The 17,238-nt window shown below is 43.0% G+C and overlaps 1 protein-coding gene across 1 annotated transcript; it reads left to right on the forward strand.

The window, feature by feature from the left end:
• Positions 1-1,911: 1,911 nt before the first annotated feature.
• Positions 1,912-17,201, forward strand: LOC143487834 (15-hydroxyprostaglandin dehydrogenase [NAD(+)]-like). The gene is made up of 8 exons (XM_076987057.1): positions 1,912-1,976; positions 2,133-2,239; positions 2,313-2,436; positions 13,107-13,213; positions 13,430-13,526; positions 13,665-13,741; positions 16,550-16,713; positions 16,949-17,201. Exons 2-8 carry the CDS (start codon positions 2,147-2,149, stop codon positions 17,085-17,087), a joined length of 801 nt encoding a protein of 266 aa, XP_076843172.1. The 5' UTR covers positions 1,912-1,976; positions 2,133-2,146; the 3' UTR covers positions 17,088-17,201.
• The last annotated feature ends 37 nt before the right edge of the window (positions 17,202-17,238 follow it).

The following is a 17,238-nucleotide window of genomic DNA, read 5'->3' on the forward strand; positions in this document are numbered from 1 at the left end:
CGAGGGAAGCCACCGGGAGCACGATCAGCGGGAGTCCCGAGCAGCGCAACGCGCGCGCGGAGGTACATCCTGAAGATCGGGGGAACTCCGCCGCGCCTCCGCTTGCACTTTGGCAAGCAGCCGGAGCGATGCCATGGCTACCTATGCCTGTGTGTGTGTCTATCCCATTGTGTCTCCCTAGTCTCCTTTTCCCTTTCGTACCTCTTGTGTTTCATGTTCCCGTGTGCGTGTTTGTTGCTGTGCCATTGTTTAATGTATTTTCCCCTGTCTTTCCAGGGAGGGTGTGCTAGGGCTGTTTGTGGCCGTTCCCACCATCGGGGGAGACGGCTCTCGGAGGCTCGCTACTCCCGGAGCATCCCGCGCAGCTGGAAAGCCCCGAACCAACACCAATGGACAGGTCCGGAGCCGCCGGGATCACGAGCCTCCGAGAGCCGTCTCCCCCGATGGTGGGAACCGCCACGAACGCCACGAACACCCTGACGGGTGGTTCTGTTACGGTGACAGCCCCGGACCCTTCCCTGTGGGCATGCCGCTACGTTGTCTGCGTGTCGTTATGTCCATGTATGTACTTCCGTGGGTGTGGGTAGTCCGTGAGCATGTTCGTAGTCTCACCTGTGCCTTGTCTCGAGATCACGAGGGTCTGTGTTGATCACCTATTTAATGTGCGTTCACGCAGTGTCTTGTGCTCGTCTTTGTCTAAAGTTCATGCCAACGTGAGTGTGTATGTGCGTGCTTGTGCCAGAAGTGCTGAAGTTGTCTGTTCGATTAAAGTGTTTTCTGTCACCACTATTGCGCTTGTCGTGCCTCCTCCTTTGTGCGTAACACTAACCAATGTAGTATTTATTTAGTGTATATCTGTAACGTTTGTGACGGGCAGGCATGACGCAATTGCAGAATTAAAGGGTTTTAATGAAGAGAGAGACAAACACGACTAACCACAGAAGGCAGAGGGAGCTAGGCTAACGATAGGGAGAGAACACCAACGACACGGGTAAGCTAAACTACAGAGAAACGTAAACGCAAAAACCACAATGGACCGAGAACTACGAAACATATGTGAGGGGAGGTATACAATGAAGGGAGCAATGATGCTGGGACAACAATAGCGTAGACTACAAACTAAACAGACAAGGAAATATAAACTACAAGAGATTACCTAAGACGAGGAACATGCACGAAGTAAACACAAGCACGAAACACGGGGGGGAACCAAACCAACATACAAAGACTAGAAACAAAACAGAGAGGGTACAAGGGCAAAGGCATGAACAGAATGCAAGGTACAACTGAGGAACAATGAGGAACTTACGTACAGGGAATGACCGACAAGGGAATGAAACACTCGGGGTTCTTTATACACAGAGACAAGACGGTGAAACGAGACTCAGGTGTGTGGGCACTAACGAGGGGGCGTGACAGACAGAGGGAGGAACGAATGGGAGCGGGGAGCTAGGCGGGACCAGGGAGGAGGTAGGGGCTGGACGTGACAATATCCAGTAAGTATTATAGCCTATATTTATTTAGTATATATCCAGTAAGTAGTATATATTTTAAGCATATATCAATACCAGTGGCGGCCACTGACAAATATCTCAGGGGGGGCAATTGTTGTGATGACATCCAAGGTGACCATTTCAGTGGGTAAATAAAAAAACAGTGACTTAACCAATGAAAATATAATAATAAATATATATTTCTCTTTACATTATAGACTGTACAGTATTTGTGCACCGATATATCTTGTAAATATCATCTTGGTTAAAGCTCTACAATGACTGAACCGGGTTGCTTGGTTACTCTTACACCCGGGGCTTGTTTGCGCAGGAGTTTAACGCTGGAGTAGGCCCTATATTATAAAAAATACATATAGGCGAACTCCATAGGCTGAAATTGGCAAGCTCAACTCCTCCCCCGTCTAGTCTAACGGAGTTAAGTCCAGTGAATGTAGGAAGAAGAGTTCATATTCAACCAGACTGGTAGGCGTTTTAATGAAAATAATACAGAATAAAAACAATAGAATAATACTGAGTGTTCCCTGAGTGTTCCTGCGCTAGCAGGTTAGAGGTCTAGGTTATAGTCTGCTGCTGCATTATAGACCGACATGTTTAGGAATATCTTTTTTTTCTTTTTAGGATCTTTGTTGACAATGAGTTTGAAGGACAAAGTTGCCCTGGTGACTGGAGCAGCCCAAGGGTTGGGGAGAGGATTTGCTGAGATCCTCTTGAAAAACGGGGCGAAGGTATGAAACAACTCTGTAATATTGTTGAAACTGATGCGCCCCAACTCGTAACTCTCAGATATACTCTGTGTAGGTCGCTTTCCTGGACCTCAATGAAACACTGGGCAAAGATCTACAGGACCAATTTAATGAGATTTATGGATCAGACCGGACCCAGTTTTATCCGGGAGACGTCACCTCAGACGAATTGTTTAACGGTAAGTTGATCTTAAGTTAATAAGAAAGAGTCTAATAATTGTTTCCGTGTCGAAAAAAAACGAGAAATCGACGTTGTCTAAGTCTTATGGTACCACTTTGCATGTTGGAAAAAATCGCTTTGGAAAATAATTTTATATGTGTGCCAATCGCTTTAAATTATAAAACGTTATTCTAATATCAACGTTATTCTAATAAATCCTATCAAATGTGGTCCTGCCCATATTTAGGGCGGAGGCGACAAAACTAGTGGCGCGGATGAAGCCGCTTCTTCCTGATTGTATCGACTGTACTGTTGTTCCCTAAATCAGTATTCAGTATTTAAATCAGTATGCAGTATGTTCTCTAAATCAGTATGCAGTATTTAAATCAGTATGCAGTATGCGCACAGTATGATTTTTTTTTCCAGAGCGCGAAAGATCCCCGGATGACGTACTACTTCCGTAAAATATTACAGCTATGGTGGCGGTGTGCTGCATACCGCCATGTAACGCTTTACACATCCAAACTGTAAAGAAAAACTAAAAACATGGCAGACGTCAATGGGGCGGTAGTGAGCATACATGTATACTTTATATAAATCTGATAGAAAGCAACTACATTTTGCACTCCCCACGGTTTTAAAATAAGAATATCCACCTCCCGATAACTAGGTGATAATCTGAGGACCATTATTTAGTTAATTAGTATTAGATTTGCAGCTTTTAACCATAGCTTTAAATCCTGTTAGCTTTCCTACCAGATATTGTCAGAATAATTATCAGGATTAATTATCAATAGCATATTAAATTGTAAACTAATTGGGGTACATTTTGCCAGTGTTGGACAATAACGAGTTGATTTCAAAATGCTATTAACATTAATATTCATTATTTTGTAGGCTACTGGTGTGGATACTGAGTAGGGCTAAGTGTGTGCTAGGCTGCTCTGAGCTGTCTAAGTAGGCGTTTTGTACATTAAAGTTCTATTCCAAAATGAAAGGTGTAACTGTAGCTATTCTGATAACTGTATAACTGTAGCATTTCTCCTCTGCCTTCTCTCCTCTCCTTTCAAAATTGATAAACTGATATTTTTGGACTTAAAACAGAAGGACTAATCTTTGTTGGAGAATAAATGGGCAGAGAATTATATGTTTGTGTGACCTGTGGTATGGTTTGCTTTTGTCCCATACTGGATACTATACTGCATACTGCTACGAGGACCAGTATGCAGTGTCCAGTATGTAGTAGATCATTTTGAACATAATCAAGATATTTACAGCTCAAGTGACAGTGACATCTAGTGGTATGTGAAAATACTTATTTAAACATACCTGGACTATAGTATTTCTTGTGCGTGTTAATGTAATTGGCAAGGAGGAACATGTCAGGATTTCAGGGATGACAGGGTAAAGCAAAATGTAAAATGAATCACAAGGGTTTAGGGTTCAAGGGTTTAGGGCAGGGGTCGGCAACTGGCGGACCGCGGTCCGTATCCGGACCCGAACGCAGTCCTGTCCGGACCCAATCTCATTCCTGATTAACTGGATACGGACCCAAAAAAAAACATATTTATTCATTTTGACGGGAGAATTAATTTTAAACCGGAGTATTTATTTCAGGGCTATTGAAAAAAACACTCCGTCACGAGTGTTACGTTCACCACCCCAGCTCAACAACTTGCGTTCGCCACCCCCCGGACCTCAGGTGACAGCTATCTGCCAAAATTGGACCGCGGACAAATTTAGTTGAGTACCCCTGGTTTAGGGGCATTTGTGGAAAGTGAATGTAGATGTTTTATTTGCTTCTTCAGTATTTATCCACTGTGTTGGGTGTGATGCAGTTTCTTTAGTGGATAACGTCACCATTGGGAAGATCTGCTCACACACCTGTCCTCACACACCTGTCCTCATACACCTGTCCTCACACACCTGTCCTCACACACACACCTGTCCTCACACACCAGTCCTCACACACACACCTGTCCTCACACACCTGTCCTCACACACCAGTCCTCACACACCAGTCCTCACACACCTGTCCTCACACACACACCTGTCCTCACACACACACCTGTCCTCACACACCAGTCCTCACACACACACCTGTCCTCACACACCTGTCCTCACACACCAGTCCTCACACACCAGTCCTCACACACCTGTCCTCACACACACACCAGTCCTCACACACCAGTCCTCACACACCTGTCCTCACACACCTGTCCTCACACACCAGTCCTCACACACCAGTCCTCACACACACACCAGTCCTCACACACCTGTCCTCACACACACACCAGTCCTCACACACCAGTCCTCACCCACCTGTTCTCACACACCTGTCCTCATACACACACAAGTCCTCACAAACCTGTCCTCACACACCTGTCCAGTCATGTGTGAGTCTATTTATTTTTGGACAAACATAAAATTCACATTTAAGTAGAATGGTAACCATTATCAACAACTGATTTCTATAGAAGACATTTATAGAGAATATAACCAGACCTCTACAGAAGCATTGATTCTAGAATATATAACTGGACCTCTATAGAACACTGGTTCTGAATATATATATATATATATATATATATATATATATATATATATATATATATATATATATATATACACACACACACACATACACACACAGAAACCCACTTCTTTAAGTTAATGGCCATATTGGCCAGTGTAGCACCAACCCCATCACCCAGCTGGCCATGTTATCCTGTAATATAATGCTTAAGCATTTCTGTGACCTCAGAACCGGAGGCCTGTTTGTCTAACAGTGGCACAGTGAGCAGTCTGAGAATATCAACACACTGCTTGATTGTGTCACACTCCTCAGCACAGAAAGCCTCATGGCCTGGTGGAAACAGCTCCCTGGGTTCTCTGGGCTGAGCACTGCTCTGTGTGGTTCTACCAGTTGAATAAGTGTAATCTCTGGTCTGATTATGTGTGTCTAGACATCATACATTTAGATATGCGTCCATCACCATGGACATCCAGACATGAGCTGTAAGGATTTTGTTGGCATGGTGTTAACCATTGATCTATATTACTATAATATAGATCAAATAAATAAATAAATACTATAGTAATATAGATCAATACTATAGTAATATAGATCAATACTATAGTAATACTATACTATACTATAGTAATATAGATCAATACTATAGTAACATAGATCAATACTATAGTAATATAGATCAATGGTGTTAACTCAACATGCATGAGGAGTTGTGGTTAAACACTCCCTATGTGCATAACATAATCCTTAAGATAATCACATTCATATCCTTCTGTGACACGGCCTCAATATTGTGTAACTGTGATTTATATATACACTTATGCAATTACATCTGACTACATGTCCCTTCTTGGGGTATCGTGCCAAATTCCTGCCATATTAGGCATCTGTTATCGCCTGTTATTTATTTAAGCTGAAATTCTGCAGAAGTAACTTCACCCCTGTGTTAGAATACAAGCCTGCATGTTTTGGACCCAAATATTTGTAGTGTTGTGAACCCCAGTGCTGTTTGGGGCTCCCTATGCAAAATGACATGAATGTAATATGCCATTAAATACAGATGTATTTATATCACATTGTCACACTCTTAAAAATATGTGTTCATCAGAATTGTTACTTGGGTGAAGGTTTAAGAACAACCTCAGGAATTTAACTGTCTCTTGAAGTGAAAGTTATGTAACTGGCAACCAGCTTTCTGAGATACAACTCAACAAAACATATAATACTTGATTCATGTGATGACTGTATCAGTTGTATGGCACATTATATCACACTGGAAAAACATCACAAATATGCAAAGTATTTCACCAAGCATTTCTCTTCACCAGTTGGACATGATTTAAATATTAAAATTCAAATTACATGGTGCCTTTTACAAAAGTGTTCGTCATAAAGCAGCTTCATTGAAAACAGTTTGACAGAACATACAGGTCAAAGCCCCTAATGAGCAAGATGAAGAAACCCTGACAGGAATCAGAAGGGGAAGCCTTTAATCATTAACCTTTAACCTAGAGTTAGTTAACCCTAACCCTTTTTGCTGTGGTTGATGGCACACTAACAACACAGACTGGGGGCAGTCATGGCCTGGCGGTTAGGGAACTGGTCTTGTGACCGGAGGGTCGTGGGTTCGATTCCCAGACCTAAGGCCATGACTGAGGTGCCCTTGAGCAAGGCACCTAACCCCAACTGCTCCCCAGGCACCGGGCTAGGGCTGCCCACCGCCTGGGCACGTGTGATCCACAGCCCCCTAGTAATCACTAGTGTGTGTGTGTGTGTGTGTGTGTGTGTGTGTGCGTGTGTGTGTTCTGACTGCACAGATGGGTTAAAAGCGGAGGACAAATTTCGATTGGGGTGTAAAAATCACAATTGACAAAATATAACACATTTCATTTCATTTCAGAATGAATAAAGTTGCATCTCTGCTGACCTATTAAATATATTAGTGTAATAACAAACATTTCAGAGACGTGTTCAGAAAAATGTGTTCAGAGACCAGGACAGAGTCCACACCAAACAAAAACTTGCAGTCTAGTAGAGTTGAGGGAGTCATGGTGATGCTGTCTTGGTTGTCACATTTGTCCAGAACAGATTAGCAGTAGGAATTCACATTCATAGAACAGACAGCAGCGGTAGACATACAGCAAGAAAATAGAATAAAAACAGAGAGGTAAATATTTATACAGGTAATTATTTATAGTTGTAATTAACTCTGTTTGGAACACACTAGACAGATACATATCCTTCAAATAATAGTGAGAGAGTCTGGCAGAACTATAAAGGTCTCTCTGAGACACCATAAGAGTGGTCGTGAGGTCTCTCTGAGACACCATATGGGTGGGCGTGAGGTCTCTTGGAGACACCATAAGAGTGGGCGTGAGGTCTTGAACACACCATATGGGTGGGTGTGAGGTCTCTCTGAGACACCAGAAGGGTGGGCGTGAGGTCTCTCTGAGACACCATATGGGTGGGCGTGAGGTCTCTCTGAGACACCGGAAGGGTAGGTGTGAGGTCTCTCCGAGACACCATAAGGGCAGCGTGAAGTCTCTCGGAGACGCCAGCAGCTCCCGCTCCAGTGAACGCAGCAGTGGAGTGACCTTTGTGAACTTTGGAACATTACAGTTTTCATAATCAAGTTCTCAACCTAGACTTAAAAACAGAATCTTGAACATGGATTGGGGGGATTTGTATTAAGAATCTTAAGACCAATCTTAAGACCAATCTTAAGACCAATCTTAAGACCAACACCATCTCCTGATACATCTGTGACGTATTTAATTGGCCTGACAGTTCATATAGACACTGAGACACAAGGCCAGGTAGTGTTATATACAGTGTTGCGAATAACGCCATTAAAAATAACGGCGTTAGGTAACGTCGTCATTTTGTCAGTAATGGGATAATATAATTAGTTACTTTTCCTGTCGTTACAACGCCGTTTACGTTACTGGTCATTAAAAGCGGTGCGTTACTACATATTGATATACTAATGCGAGCGGACTGCTGCTTAGGCTAGTGAGGAGTAACAGATCCCGATAGGTCACAGTTATCGGTGTAACACCTGTTTAACTTAACAAGTCAGTAAGCGATTGGCTAAGGCAGCATTATGATAGCCAATGATGCCCCCTCACTGTATATGTTCTGGCGCCGGCCCTGAATAAATATCAAAAGTTAAACAATTTTCTGATCTACTCATTTCAACTGACTGTGAAAACTGCTTAAAAAAAAAACTTAATTAATTGGCATATAACCTTTTTTTAACTGTAACGCAAATAGTTACTTTCCCTGGTAATGAGTTACTTTTATTATAGAGTAATTCAGTTACTAACTCAGTTACTTTTTTGAACAAGTAGTGAGTAACTATAACTAATTACTTTTTTAAAGTAACGTTCCCAACACTGGTTATATATGACAATAACTGGATTTGGTCATCTGTACGGAATTAACAGGGAAGCCTGTAAAGTGTTGGTAATACTGGCCTAATATGGTTCTTCTTTCGGATTCTTTTAAGAAATATAGATGTCAAATTCTGAACTAAATTAAACTTTAAACTGTTGAATTAAATACGTCACAGATGTGTCAGGAGACGGTGTCGGTCTTAAGATTCTTAATGTTTGTTTGCATTTATGTAGTATTGTCAGATCAGATTTATGTAGTATTGTCAGATCAGATTTATGTAGTATTGTCAGATCAGATCAGTTTTTGGCATCAGGATTCCAGTCTAATATCAGCTTGTCTAACTCCACATGAGAGTCCAGCTAATCTAACTACACAAGAGAGATTGAAGCAGATTTAAACAGAGAGACTGGAGGGGATATTGGGTGGATGAGCTGTACTTGAGGTGTTTTCCTGAAACGTCCTGGCGTTACAACTGTGACTGACCTCATCGACACAATCACAGGCCAACAGGCTGAACAGCTGACAGTGTAAGACAGTGTAAGACAGTGTAATGGTGTAAGACAGTGTAAGACAGTGTAAGGGTGTAAGACAGTGTAAGACAGTGTAAGGATGTAAGACAGTGTAAGACAGTGTAAGGGTGTAAGACAGTGTAAGACAGTGTAAGACAGTGTAAGGGTGTAAGACAGTGTAAGACAGTGTAAGGGTGTAAGACAGTGTAAGGGTGTAAGACAGTGTAAGGGTGTAAGACAGTGTAAGACAGTGTAAGGGTGTAAGACAGTGTAAGACAGTGTAAGGGTGTAAGACAGTGTAAGGGTGTAAGACAGTGTAAGACAGTGTAAGACAGTGTAAGGGTGTAAGACAGTGTAAGGATGTAAGACAGTGTAAGACAGTGTAAGGGTGTAAGACAGTGTAAGACAGTGTAAGACAGTGTAAGGGTGTAAGACAGTGTAAGACAGTGTAAGGGTGTAAGACAGTGTAAGACAGTGTAAGGGTGTAAGACAGTGTAAGACAGTGTAAGACAGTGTAAGGGTGTAAGACAGTGTAAGACAGTGTAAGGGTGTAAGACAGTGTAAGGGTGTAAGACAGTGTAAGGGTGTAAGACAGTGTGAGACAGTGTAAGGGTGTAAGACAGTGTAAGACAGTGTAAGACAGTGTAAGGGTGTAAGACAGTGTAAGGGTGTAAGACAGTGTAAGATAGTGTAAGACAGTGTAAGGGTGTAAGACAGTGTAAGACAGTGTAAGACAGTGTAAGGGTGTAAGACAGTGTAAGGGTGTAAGACAGTGTGAGACAGTGTAAGGGTGTAAGACAGTGTAAGACAGGGTAAGACTGTGTAAGGGTGTAAGACAGTGTAAGGGTGTAAGACAGTGTAAGGGTGTAAGACAGTGTAAGACAGTGTAAGGGTGTAAGACAGTGTAAGGGTGTAAGACAGTGTGAGACAGTGTAAGGGTGTAAGACAGTGTAAGACAGTGTAAGACAGTGTAAGGGTGTAAGACAGTGTAAGGGTGTAAGACAGTGTGATACAGTGTAAGGGTGTAAGACAGTGTAAGGCTGTAAGACAGTGTAAGGGTGTAAGACAGTGTAAGGGTGTAAGACAGTGTAAGACAGTGTAAGGGTGTAAGACAGTGTAAGGGTGTAAGACAGTGTAAGGGTGTAAGACAGTGTAAGACAGTGTAAGACAGTGTAAGGGTGTAAGACAGTGTAAGACAGTGTAAGGGTGTAAGACAGTGTAAGACAGTGTAAGACAGTGTAAGGGTGTAAGACAGTGTAAGACAGTGTAAGGGTGTAAGACAGTGTAAGATAGTGTAAGACAGTGTAAGGGTGTAAGACAGTGTAAGATAGTGTAAGGGTGTAAGACAGTGTAAGACAGTGTAAGACAGTGTAAGGGTGTAAGACAGTGTAAGGGTGTAAGACAGTGTAAGACAGTGTAAGACAGTGTAAGGGTGTAAGACAGTGTAAGGGTGTAAGACAGTGTGAGACAGTGTAAGGGTGTAAGACAGTGTAAGACAGTGTAAGACAGTGTAAGACAGTGTAAGGGTGTAAGACAGTGTGATACAGTGTAAGGGTGTAAGACAGTGTAAGGCTGTAAGACAGTGTAAGGGTGTAAGACAGTGTAAGGGTGTAAGACAGTGTAAGACAGTGTAAGGGTGTAAGACAGTGTAAGATAGTGTAAGGGTGTAAGACAGTGTAAGGGTGTAAGACAGTGTAAGACAGTGTAAGACAGTGTAAGGGTGTAAGACAGTGTAAGACAGTGTAAGGGTGTAAGACAGTGTAAGGGTGTAAGACAGTGTAAGACAGTGTAAGGCCTCCCAATCATCAATCAATCAATCAAATTTTATTTATATAGCGCTTTTTACAACAGTTGTTGTCACAAAGCAGCTTTACAAGTGCCGAGTCCTAGGCCCCAGTGAGCAAGCCAAAGGCGACAGTGGCAAGGAAAAACTCCCTAGTTTTTTGCATGAGGAAGAAACCTTGAGAGGAACCAAGACTCAGGGGGGGAACCCATCCTCCTCTGGCCGACACCGGTCACCATGACAACAACAACAATATAGACAGAATGTAGACAGAATGTAAAAGATGCAATAATGTCAATTTAGACCGAAAAATATGTAATAATGTCCATCATGGTGTAGGCATCCGGTTAGGCAGGAGGTGGCCGGCCAGGATGGATCGCTTGTCTCTCCTCATCTCATTATTCCTCAAGCAGGCGGGCAGCCATGTGGAGAAATGAAACAGGGAAAATTAGCTCTGTATGAGGACATATACAGGACAGGTAAAATTATAAACATTTCTGGAGTGTGGCAGCAACTCCGGCACTAAGTTAAATTATTACAGCCTAGCTAAAAAAAGGCAGAACCAGAAGGTAACATAGGCTTGGGGGCATTCTGAGACAATGGCATCCGTCCACTGCACTGTCAACAAACTTGAGTGACCACGAGCAGTGACAGGATGACAGCACCAGTACCCCAGTCTACCATAAAACCCTTCGTCTATGAACCCCTGGATCTGTACCTTTATCTAAGGGGGATATTAATTATCAAACGCTAGACTAAATAAGTGGGTTTTCAACCTAGATTTAAAGATTGTGACTGTGTCAGAGTCCCGGACACATTTAGGAAGATTATTCCAAAGCTGGGGGGCCTTATAAGAAAAGGCTCTTCCCCCTGCTGTTACCTTGTTAATTTGTGGAACTAATAACAGACCAGCACCCTGTGATCTTAGTTGACGTGGGGGAAATAAGTTCCTGGAGGTATTCAGGAGCAAGCCCGTGTAGTGCTTTATATGCTAATAATAGAATTTTAAAATCAATTCGAAATTTAACTGGGAGCCAATGCAGGGCTGATAGGACTGGTCTAATATGCTGAAATTTTCTAGTTCTGGTCAGAACTCTAGCTGCGGCATTTTGAACTACTTGAAGTTTATTTAGATTCCTATTTGAACATCCTGACAGTAGTGAATTGCAGTAGTCTAGTCTAGAGCTAACAAATGCGTGCACCAATTTTTCTGCATCATCCTGTGATAATGCATTTCTTAATTTGGCAATGTTGCGGAGATGTAGAAAAGCTATCCTAGTAGTATTATCTATATATTTATCAAATGATAGGTCGGAGTCGAGTATGACGCCTAGGTTTTTGGCTACTGTGCCAGGTGTAATGGGATAGTCTGCAAGATTAAGCATTAAATTTGGAATTTTCTGTCTTGCGGCCTTAGGGCCCACAAGGAGAACTTCTGTTTTGTCCTCATTTAATTGAAGGAAGTTTAGAGACATCCAGCATTTAATATCTCTTACACAGGCCTCAATTTTTCCTAAACTGAGTTTGTCATCGGGTTTGGCTGATATGTAAAGTTGAGTGTCATCCGCATAGCAGTGAAAATTGACACCATGTTTGTTTATAACTGTGCCCAATGGTAGCATATATAATGTAAATAATAGTGGTCCTAAGATGGAGCCTTGCGGGACCCCATATTTAACCATTGTACGTTTGGATGAAATATTATTGAGCTCTACAAACTGATAGCGATTTGTTAAGTAAGACTGAAACCATGAAAGGGCTGTGCCTGAGACTCCAACCCAGCGTTCTAACCTTTCTAGCAAGATTCTATGATCAATTGTGTCGAAAGCTGCACTAAGATCAAGAAGCACTAACAGTGATACATAGCCTTGATCTGATGCAAGGAGGAGATCATTTGTTACTTTAAATAATGCTGTTTCAGTACTGTGATGGGGCCTAAAACCAGATTGGAACTTTTCAAATGTGTTATTCCTATGCAGATATAGGCATAATTGCTGGGCAACAGCTTTTTCTATGATCTTAGATATAAATGATGTGTTTGAAATGGGTCTATAATTAGATAGCACAGTCGGATCAAGATTTGGTTTCTTGATCAGAGGTTTGATAATTGCTAATTTACATGATTTGGGCATGTGACCTATTGTAATGGATGAACTCCCACTCCTGCCTGTGATCACAACCAGATCTCTGCGGTCCTCTTCAAGTCTCCAGTGAGCTGAAGTGGGATGAAGTTTGAACCTGTGTTTATTTGTAATACTAGGTAAGGGCATTGACTCCTGTAGTTTTGTAATAGTCTGGATCAAAGGTATCTTGAATTCTGACCTACTATCTAGGATGAATTCTGTGAACAGATGCAAAGCACTTTGTAAGTCACTCTGGATAAGAGCGTCTGCTAAATGCCCTAAATGTAAATGTAAATGTAAATGTAATGTAAATATAATATGGATCTTTTGCTTTCTTCATTACAGATGTGTTCCAGAAAGTCCTCCACAAATTTGGCCGGATAGACATAGTCTGCAACAATGCAGGCATCCTGAATGAAAAGGACTGGGAGAAAACTGTGTCCATAAACTTAGTAAGAGTTTGCTTTTGAATTTGACAGTGTAACTGAATTCTGATTCATATTGGACCTGTTTTAAGTTGCTGATTAAGTCTTGAAAAGGTTTTGAGCACACTCTAGTGGTTCAATCTGGTCATTACATTGAGGGCAGTGTGGAAACAGCAGGTGATGTTTGATGTACAGGGCTGTGTGCTGAGAGTGAGTGTGTAACACTGCTGTGGTTTATAACAGAGTGGGATGGTGAGGGGGACCTACCTGGCTCTGGACCACATGAAGAAGCAGAGGGGCGGACAGGGAGGGGTCATCGTCAACGTAGCATCACTGGCAGGTACGGCAAGCAGGAAGAGACATTATTCATGGGTGACTGTGAATTGGGAACTGCAATGTTTGAGGTTTGATGGTGGATAAACAGTTCACATCAGTTAGCCATGTTATACTCCAGTGTGCATGTGTGTTCCTGCTGCAGGGTTGGGGCCGCTCCCAGGAGCTCCTGTCTACACAGCCACCAAGCACGGTGTGGTGGGCTTCTCCCGGGCCCTGGCGGTACGTGCTCTCTGGGGCTCCTCACACACGTCCTGCATGTGTGTTTTAGGTGCTGTGGCTCTAAGTCAGTGTGCTTGCTCTCCTGATGCTGAATGTCGGGTTACTGGTTTAACTGTGTCCACTGCAGCAGGTCAACAGGACATTGGTAGTTTCATCTTTAAACTGAATGGCTATGAAATCAGTTGTGCATTAATTTCTATTAGTTTTTTTATATATACACATTATATTTTAATGAGCAAACCTATTGTTGTAAGCACAGTTTCATAGACACAATCTATTTCATAATCAAGTTTGATCTTTTTGCCATATTTGTCAATTGTGATTTTAAAAATACTGTTTTACCCCAATCGGTCTGAGTCTGTGATGCACACACACACACACACACACACACACACACACACACACACACACTAGTGATCTCTAGGAGTCTGTGATATGCACACACACGCACACACTAGTGATCACAAGGGGGCTTTGGTGCACACGTGCCCAGAGCGGTGGGCAGCCCTAGCCTGTTGCCCAGGGAGCAGTTGAGGTTAAGTGCCTTGCTCAAGGGCACTTCAGTCATGGCCTGGGGCCTGGGAATCAAACACAAGCCTCCAGTTCCCTAACCACCAGACCATGTCTGCCAGAATATGAAGCCCTCTAGCAGTGGGAGATCAGGAGAAATCTGATAGAGATGGTGAGAAATGTATCTCTTTTGAGATGATTGATGAATGTCATGTGGCAGTAAAGGCCTTGAACCACTTCACTGGACTTTCACAGTGAAGGAACCACTTCACTGGACTTTCACAGGGAAGAAACCACTTCACTGGTCTTCTATGACTGCAAAAACACTTGCAGAGTTACAGCACGAGCAGTAGTCAAATATTTACAGTCTGTTAAAGCTGCACAAAACCACCACAACCCTGACCCTTGATATGCATGTAGTGTACACCTAACTCAAACGTTTTGGCCCTTGATATGCATGTAGTGTGCACCTAACTAAAACATTTTGGCCCTTGATATGCATGTAGCATACAGCTAACTCAAACGTTTTGGCCCTTGATATGCATGTAACTTAAAAGTTTTGCAGCTTCTTACTCACTAAGAACTCCTAGACTAGCTAAACTGTCTAATCGGACCCATTCATAACAGGCCGTGTGGTGAGCAAGTGATTTGAGGTGGAGCCTGTATTACAGGTGGGGGTGGTGATTTGAGGTGGAGCCTGTATTACAGGTGGGGGTGGTGATTTGAGGTGGAGCCTGTATTACAGGTGGGGGTGGTGATTTGAGGTGGAGCCTGTATTACAGGTGGGGGTGGTGATTTGAGGTGGAGCCTGTATTACAGGTGGGGGTGGTGATTTGAGGTGGAGCCTGTATTACAGGTGGGGGTGGTGATTTGAGGTGGAACCTGTATTACAGGTGGGGGTGGTGATTTGAGGTGGAGCCTGTATTACAGGTGGGGGTGGTGATTTGAGGTGGAGCCTGTATTACAGGTGGGGGTGGTGATTTGAGGTGGAGCCTGTATTACAGGTGGGGGTGGTGATTTGAGGTGGAGCCTGTATTACAGGTGGGGGTGGTGATTTGAGGTGGAGCCTGTATTATAGATGGGGGTGGTGATTTGAGGTGGAGCCTGTATTACAGGTGGGGGTGGTGATTTGAGGTGGAGCCTGTATTACAGGTGGGGGTGGTGATTTGAGGTGGAACCTGTATTACAGGTGGGGGTGGTGATTTGAGGTGGAGCCTGTATTACAGGTGGGAGGGGTGATGTGAACTACTGCTGAGGCAGCATGACCATCGTAGGCATAACCTGGAATATTTTTGTTATATTTGCATTATACTTGCATGTGCTCATTTTGCCAGCCAAATCTTGTAGCTTTTGCAAGGCTGCAGCTGAACATGCCACTGTAACAAACACAGGCTGGGCAGGTAGGACGCAGATGCAGATCTTTGGAGGTTTAATAGAAGTGACTAAACACAAACACTTACAACTCATACCAAGAACAAATAATGCTAATAAAGTTAACACAAAAGACACAGAGCATGAACAAACCGAACAAAAACCACTACTCAAAACTAGAACAAAGACTTGTAGCGTACAACTGAAAACATACACTCACGATTCACAAGCGACATCACAAGCTACAATAACCCACAACCACAGAGACCAAACACAGGACTTAAATACATCAACTATACAAGGGACACAACAAGACACACCTGAAAGTGATAACGAGGGGCAGAGAACAAGGCAGGGGTGTGAAAACAGAGACAACTAGGAAACGTCAAAATAAAAGACACTCAAACACACAGAGAACAAAACAAAAGACAAGACTGACAGGGGGGAGGCAGGACCACATGACAGCCACACTCAGCACTCAAACACTCAGCACTCAAACACACAGCACTCAAACACACAGCACTCAAACACTCAGCACTCAAACACACAGCACTCAAAACACACAGCACTCAAAACACACAGCACTCAAACACACAGCACTTAAACACTCAGCACTCAAACACTCGGCACTCAAACACACAGCACTCAAACACACAGCACTCAAACACACAGCACTTCATAAGCTCTGTTGTCACCATGTCTGCATGTGAATAAACAAAGCTGCTTCCTCACAGGAGTTTAGAAGGTTCAGAAATCTTGAAGGGAATCACTTTTTTACTACACACGTGCACACACTTACATTCACTTTCTCTCTATATTACACACACACACACACACACACACACACACACACACACACACACACACACACACAAAGTGGAGTGTTCCTCCCTTAAACAAGTTTCATTTGCTCCTATGTGTCCACAGGAGGCCTCAAAAATTGCAGACTTTGGGGTGAGGATCAACGCCCTCTGTCCCAGTTTCGTGCAGACAGCTCTTCTCGACTCCTTTAAATCAGAGGAGAAAACTGGACAATTTTTCATCTTGAAGGCTGCAGTCCAGTCTATGTTGGAAAAGTTCACCGTTCTGGAGTGAGTAAACAGGGTTTAGGTCCTTCTTGTAATACAAACAACAGAGAACATTGTTCAGCATCCTCTCACTGCTTTATAAACTCCTTCTTATGCGATGGGGATGAGGGACTGACTGGATCCTCTAAAGAATATTTACGCTGCTGTAATATAGATTCTGCTTGTTTCTGTGTGTGTGAGACAGTTTGGTATTTCTTAGCTTGTTTTGCCTGTGATTAAACATTGTGTCTCCTAACAGAGTGGAGGAAGTGGCTAAGGCGTTTCTACAGCTGGTGCAGGATGAGAGTCTGAATGGAGCCGTCCTCACGGTGGGACGTGATGGAGCTGCTCTTATGTCCTTCCCCACAGAGCTGCCGAGAACTCCAGTAGCACTGTAACACCTCACCCACACTTCAGTGTGCAGGAGTGAAGCTAGGCCTGACTAGCTACATGTGTTCCTGTGAACTGTTCATTAAAGATAAAATGTATCTCAATGTGTGCGAGTTTAATCATGAATCAGTAAATTCTTTTTTGCTGATGAAAGAAACG

This window comes from Brachyhypopomus gauderio, unplaced genomic scaffold (genome assembly GCF_052324685.1).
Source record: "Brachyhypopomus gauderio isolate BG-103 unplaced genomic scaffold, BGAUD_0.2 sc50, whole genome shotgun sequence".
NCBI classification, from domain to species: Eukaryota; Metazoa; Chordata; class Actinopteri; order Gymnotiformes; family Hypopomidae; genus Brachyhypopomus; species Brachyhypopomus gauderio.